This window comes from Gymnoscopelus braueri, assembly GCF_963280865.1.
Source record: "Gymnoscopelus braueri genome assembly, chromosome: 20".
In the NCBI taxonomy this organism is placed as follows: domain Eukaryota; kingdom Metazoa; phylum Chordata; class Actinopteri; order Myctophiformes; family Myctophidae; genus Gymnoscopelus; species Gymnoscopelus braueri.
Window position 1 is genome coordinate 31,437,659 of NC_137622.1, and position 7,288 is coordinate 31,444,946.

Genomic DNA, 7,288 nt, shown 5'->3' on the forward strand with positions numbered 1-7,288 from the left:
GGGGCCATGATGGAATGAACTTACTGTAGTTAAATGGAATTTGCTCACAACCATGCCAGGCAGTGCCAGTGTGCATTGTGTGTGTGTGTGTGTGTGTGTGTGTGTGTGTGTGTGTGTGTGTGTGTGTGTGTGTGTGTGTGTGTGTGTGTGTGTGTGTGTGTGTGTGTGTGTGTGTGTGTGTGTGTGTATGTTTGCACCTTCAGTAGGAGTAGTTACTCATTACAAACATGATCTAACACATCCCTCCCTACTGTCTGACAGCAGGTATGTGTCAGTTACCTTTACAGTGAAAAACAAGCTGGTTGCTCCGCCGGCTCAGATCAGCCGTGTGAAAAACACCTTCACTGAGCACAGCGCGATGACACGCTCTCTGGGGATTTGGGGTCTTCTTTTGACAGTGATGTCAAGCTAAGTAAACCCTTGCCAACTCTGCTGCACTTGCTTTACTTTACTGAAATGCACCTGTTTACAAGAATATGGGGGTGTGATAGTGACAGTGATAGTGCTTGACATGGGGTGGAACAAGTTGAACAAGTTGCCTTTATCACGTGGCATTTATTTTCTTATCTCTTTTTTCATAGATGTTTTGAAGAAAATGTATTACGGTCATTTACAAACTACATTGAACAATAACACCTGGCATAAAAACACATGGCTGAAGTAGGACACATAAATAAGAATAAAGAATAGTAGAAATAACAACAAGGGAAAACTATTAAAAAATCTTAAATAAAAAAGTATTACTTATTTATTAAATTAGTACAATAATAATAATAAATTTGCTTCGATAATATATACAGTATACCCAACGAAACAGCTTTTTAGCACATATCCATGTCTTTTGTATGTCCACTCGTTTCTCATGAGGATCACATACTGTGATTCCAGTCATATGTCACCACACTGTCACATACGCACACACGCACGCACGCACACACACACACACAGCACTAATGACAAGCTGGCTGACCCATGCAGTGCACCATTGCAAAGTCTACATGCGTCAGGGGTCAGTTTCAATGTGGACAGTACACTATCTGTTAACTCTTTGTATTCTCTCATTTTGGAAAAGCCCCTGGCAGCTACAGTAAGTAGCCTAAAACAAACCAGAAAAGAACAGCCACACTACAACACTGCTGGCTCTTCTCCATACGCTGTCCAGACCTCAGGATGTCTGCGGCATTGGCCTCAGAGAATGAAGGCATGCATAGCAAATGGCATGCTGACCCCAGCTAGACCCCGGCAGGAACAAATGGCCCCAAGAGAGATGTATCTACACGTCTATAAATATATCCACCAAAACCACAAAAAGCGATCTCCTCCATTTGAAATGATGCAAGTCATAGATTGATCTGAATCGGATCTGTATACCTACCTGGGGCCAGTTGCACCACCTCACACTAAGTTCAAACTTAGTCTAGTTATAGCTTAAACACATTCAATCCGGGAAAGTATCTCTGTCATTTTAGATTTCTTTGGCTATTCAAAAATAGCAGATCTACAAGCTCATAGCGCGGCACGGAGTGCCGCGCTATGAGCTTGTAGATCTGCCATTTTTTGAAAAATCTTGAAAATGAGTGCAAATCTTTGAAAATATATTTTTAAAAAATATATATATATTTAAAGATTTGCACACATTTTCACATAAAAAACAAAAAATAGCAGATGACACAGATGCTTTCCCGGCTAAATGGGTTAAATGGCTAAGTTTGAACTTAGTGTGAGGCGGTGCAACTGGCCCCTGGTCTCTCAGATTTTTTCTTGCATATATAGATTCCTGTAGGTATAAACAGTAGCCTACAAAGTCACATTGCTTTGCTTGAAGTGACATGCACCTGTCAGCTAAGCTTTAAGTCTCATAATGTGAACTATATCAACAGCATTGTTCATCCTGCTTTTATTTCTTTATGATCATGCCTTAAAATGTTATCAAGGAATGTCTAACAGAATTCACTAGTGACTAGATGAAGTAAATGTGTGCAGGCACAGATATCATATAGCTCCACTCACAGTTCCCACTATAATGTACAGTAGGCCAAATTGTGGCATTTCGTCACAGCCAGCTGTGCAAATATTAGGCTAACTTGTCTGCAAAGCTGAGGTAGAGAGCCTATATAATCCTCTTTTATGAACTGGTGTCCAACTGTAGTGAATAGTAAACAGTTGTATTCCAAAAGGTGATATATGCTTTAAAAGAAATATTGAAATATTCAGCTGCCATAAATTAGCCTAACCATCTAATTGATGTAGGCTATGAGACTATAATTATTTACACTTATAAAATAGAACCATAAGAAAGTGTTGTATTGAATCCTATCAACTGGTCGTATCTTATTAGATTTGAGCTATACACTGCCAGCCCAGCTACCTTTGGCATACATAGGCTACTCAATTATTATTTAAGTAGGCTAATATGTCTAATAATATCTAATGGGTGTGTCATTGTCATGCTGTGTGGAAGCTGTTTAAAATCACTTGTAGGCTTGTCCATTTGTTAAGGACATTTCGTTAATAGTTCAGAAATAAACTCCCAGTGGTGTAAAGTAACAAAGTACTCAAGTAGGCTACTGTACTTAAGTAACATTTTGAGGTTTTGAGATTTTGAGTATTTCCAATTTTCAATACTTTTGCTTCTACTCCATTACATCTCAGAGGCAAGTATAGTACTTCCACTACAATTATTTGACAATTTTGTCAGTTACTCGTTACTTTGTAGATTTTAAATATTATTTCGAAACATATATTAACCACTTCAGCCCTATATAGACGTCGGTATTTGAAAATAGCCAACCTAAGCTCACAACTGCTATTTTCAAATGATTTTATACATTTTGAAAACATGAGATGGAAGATTTCTGCATAATGAGTTAGTACTTTTACTTTTGATACTTAGGCTACATTTAGATGCCAATACTTTTGTACTTTACTCAAGTAAATTTTGAATTCCGGACTTTTACTTGTAAGTTGTGTAACAGAGTGTTTCTACATTGCAGTACTGATACTTTTACTCAAGTAAAACATTTGATTACTTTTTCCACCACTGCATGTAGGCTTGTCCGTTTGTTAAAGACATTTCGTTAATAGTTCAGAAATAAACTCGGGACTTTTGAGATGCCATGCATGCGACAATGTGTCCACTCAGCAGTTACACTTCCCATTTCACTTGTATCCAGCAGCCGGTATCCATATCTCTCCTGCGCGGACTGAGGTGTACCAGTAACCAGTAACCAGTACAGTACAAGTTGCAGCGGTATTATGGACCACAATACGGCACTGATCGAAACTTAACATTCGCTCACCTCATTTGCACCGGCTGGTCAGACAATAGAGGGACGGACAAGAAGAAGAGATCGTGAACAACTGGACAGTGCGACGCATTCATTCACACGGAGAGAGAGAGAGCCAGACTGTTGAATACAGGCGTCTCCTCTATCCTGAAGTCTAGAGGTATATGATCGACACGCATTCAACAGCCAGCCACCGATAGATCCTGTGTCTGGGTAAGTAGTTCATGTTGTAGCCTGTACTGGTGGTTGCTAGAACTGGGGTCTTCAACGTTTTTCAGTCCAAGGACCCCCTAGCTGCCTGAGAGAGAGATGAAGCAGGGACCCCCCCTCTACATATTGGATAGAATTTTGTTGCAGATTAAACTTTTTCATAGATAACTATGAAGCTATATTCACAACTTGTTTGACAACACTATCATCAATGTTGTATACATTTATTTATTTTTGCTTTTTGTTTTTTTTACACATTAGCTTCCCTATTAATTCATGTTAATGTGTATTTTCAGACATTTAAGCACTTAAAGCCTCAATACTAAACTTGACCATTGGCTCTGTACTTGGTCTGCTCTTTTTTCCCCTCTACACCTAACCTCTTTGCCAAAAATAGCAGATCTACAAGCTCACAAAGTGCTTGTAGATTGGCTATTTTTAGCTAATGTTCCCCGCACTCCGCTCAGAATCCTATTACACTAAGATTTGGAGGACCCCCTGTAGTAACTCTGAGGACCCCCTAGGGGTCCCGGACCCCTGTTGAAGACCCCTGCGCTAGAGAATAAATGTTTTGGCAGTGAGTGACTGAGAATAACGTTAACTTTTATTAAGATCAGTGTAATGTTTTGTTAATCAGCTCGTCTCCACTGACTCAGGAAAGGAAGATTTCTAAGTAACTTTTTATGAAATGAAAAATATCACCTTAAAATACAAAAAGAGAGATCACTAGTATGAAACAGATAGGAGCCTATAAATAGATGTCTAATATTTGTTCCAATTCCTTATAGATTTGTGTTAATCTGTTGCCGTGGAAGTGATACACACTGAGAAGAGTCAACAATGGACACAGTCATCATCAAACATGGACAGAACCAGTCTTCGATGACGGCCATGACATTCTTCAACTCCAGCTGTCGCTTTGACGAGGAGTTCAAATACATCTTGCTGCCCGTGTCCTACAGCCTGGTGTTTGTGATTGGCTTACTGCTGAACTCCATGGCTTTGTGGATGTTCGTCAGAGAGATGCGTCCGTGGAACACCAGCACGGTGTACATGTTCCACCTGGCCCTGTCCGACTTCCTCTACGTGCTCTCGCTGCCCACCCTCATCTACTACTACGCCAACCGCAGCCACTGGCCCTTTGGCGTGGCCGCCTGCAAGGCGGTGCGCTTCCTGTTCTACGCCAACCTTTACTGCAGCATCCTCTTCCTCACCTGCATAAGCGTGCACCGTTACCTCGGCATCTGCCACCCCATCAAGATGATGGGCCTGGTGAAGCCACGCCATGCCCATTTGGTGTGTGGCCTAGTGTGGGCTCTGGTGACGATCTGCCTGGTGCCCAACATCCTCTTCGTCACCACCTCGCAGAGGGACAACGACACGCTGTGCCACGACACCACCAGCCAGGCAGCCTTCGAGCAGTACGTGGACTACAGCTCCGTGGTCATGGCGCTGCTGTTTGGCGTCCCCTTCCTCATCATCATGGTTTGCTACTGCCTGATGGCACGGACCCTGTGTCGGCCGCGAGGGGGATTGTCCGCCGGTCGGCAGAGTTCGTCGTCGCGGCAAAAGTCCATCAAGATGATCATCGTGGTGCTGGTCGTGTTCGCTGTGTGCTTCGTGCCGTTTCACATAACACGGACCCTCTACTACACGTCTCGTGTGCTGGATCTTAACTGTGATAGCCTGAATATTGTCAACTTTTCTTACAAGATAACCAGGCCGCTGGCCAGCGTCAACAGCTGTATTGACCCCATTCTGTACTTCCTGGCCGGGGATCTCTACCGCTCCAAACTGATGTCAGCTCTGACAGGGAAGAGACAGACCACCAATAGCAGATCAGCTGACTTTGTGCCAGTGCGGCCCAACAATAACCACGATATAGCTCTGGCTTATAAGATCCCAGACGCCAAAGAGAGCTAGAGTTCTCATTCAGGCACCTCTCATTGCATTGTCTTATCCTTGTACGTCTCTTCTGTATTAAGGATTTATGTTCTGGGCATGGCTAACATTCCTGGCAACCTGGACTGATTTTCTGTCTTCTTGCATTAAGACGATAAAGCCCAGGAGGAGTGCACTTTGCCTAGCCACGAATAGCAGGATTCAGTGTCAAAGGTGAAATGAGCTAAACTGAATAGCAGGATTCAGTGTCAAAGGTGAAATGAGCTAAACCTGTCCAAAAGTTACATTCATGAAAGTGCATGGCTATATCAGAAGCTAAATAATCTCTTTTTGTGTTTATTTATGGCTTATCACTTAAGAAAGTCTGTATATGTCTGGTACCCAACGGGAATGATACGTTTCAGTATCATATTGAGGTTTTGTTGTTTTGTTTGTTTGTAGGACCAAGTTCAAATCCATTGAAGTAGACAAACAAAACCTGCCTCTGTTCTTCTCAGCCAGTCAGCAGCCTACTATTACCACGAAGGAATGCTCATCCGAAGCCTATTACAATACAAGTATTTACAGTAAAAGGCTGCATACAAACCTCTATAGAGTTGAGGCAAATGGAGCCTTCATTCAGCCTGAATTATAAGATTACTCACTGGGATGTTAGGGGAAGAACTATTGGCAGGTCACAACTGTCCTAAACAAATAAAAAAGAATCATCAAAGTGATGCTGATTTCATTACCTTTATCATCTTTATTTTACAATTTTATTGTTCACCTTAGAAGCAATAAACAGGCTTGCTCGGTTTTATACAGCTTCTGAGCTTCTGAGTGCAATCTTAGGTCATCACATAAACATTCTCTCACTGACTCAATCTGGGGCTAGATTAAAGACAATGCTCAAACCTTCTCTGGCCTCAGAAACAATTGGCCAGATGAAATTTGATAGACCCATTCAGTAAACTTTCCACTCACTTTAGAGGCAACCAGAGTTCTTTTTATACCATGGCATTCAATTAATTTCTCTCTTGTGTCTGTGTGGATCTGCCTGTCCTGCTTTGTTTTGCATCACCTTATAACTGTGTCAGCACTGTCATGAGTTGTATTTGTTACTGATGTTTTTATTATTTGCTTCAGTTTGAAAGGTGCTCTACAAATAAAGTTTGGTATTATTTATTATTCATGACACACATCAGAGGGTAGCGGTCAATAACCAAACTACGTATTGAAATGTTGGTCAGACCTAAAGATAGAAGAGAGATAGTGTTGCTCTTGTTTGAGACATGGGGAAACTATGAAGATGTATGATCAACAATAACACTCACCGTGTGTGACCCAGAAACTACTATGAGCTCTGGCTGCCAGCTGTTTTTGTCCTTCAGTAGTAGTTCCACAGCTGTCTGTCTCCCTGCCGCGAGGGAAGGAGGGGAGAGGAGGGCTCGATTAGTACCGGCTGTGTGTGTACTGTGGACAACATGTCTCCGTCTAACAGCCCACGCCTTATTAGTGGCACAAGGGGAAGGGATTTTCCTGCTCTGAACCCCTTTGGGACAGATGGATGGAGTTGATATAGCATTTTCCTTCCTCAATCTCTATTGAACTCCCTGACAACTTCATGTGTGAGGGCAAGATAGGAAAGTTTTATTCAATACTATGAGTGGGCGTATGCTTTTATCCATTCCATCCTTCTTTATATTGCTGTTGTCTCCATGCTGCATGTCAGTGGGTTCTTGAGGTGTCTTGTCATATTGTGATCTCATTGTCATTTTACATTCCAGTGATTAGTAAACAAATCAAAAGCATGTGATTTGATCCACTAGCATGATAGATGTGATTGGCTGAGCCCACCCAAAAATGCTCAGGTGAAATGTTGAACATTTTACACAAATTGAAAGGTATGC

The 7,288-nt window shown here is 41.8% G+C and overlaps 1 protein-coding gene across 2 annotated transcripts; it reads left to right on the forward strand.

The window, feature by feature from the left end:
• The first annotated feature begins 3,326 nt into the window (after positions 1-3,326).
• Positions 3,327-7,005, forward strand: LOC308076237 (P2Y purinoceptor 4). 2 transcript variants are annotated; one of them, XR_013932269.1, is made up of 3 exons: positions 3,327-3,500; positions 4,286-5,612; positions 5,654-7,005. XR_013932269.1 is itself a non-coding variant. In XM_080416423.1 (2 exons), the coding sequence occupies exon 2, from the start codon at positions 4,338-4,340 to the stop codon at positions 5,418-5,420; it is 1,083 nt and encodes a 360-aa protein (XP_080272549.1). In that variant the 5' UTR covers positions 3,327-3,500; positions 4,286-4,337; the 3' UTR covers positions 5,421-7,005. The 2 variants fall into 2 exon arrangements, 1 of the variants encoding a protein (XP_080272549.1); XM_080416423.1 differs by having other exon boundaries at positions 4,286-7,005.
• The last annotated feature ends 283 nt before the right edge of the window (positions 7,006-7,288 follow it).

Excerpts from the sequence above, each read along its gene's own strand:
- LOC308076237 (XM_080416423.1), top strand. The coding sequence starts at position 4,338 with ATGGACACAGTCATCATCAAACATGGACAGAACCAGTCTTCGATGACG.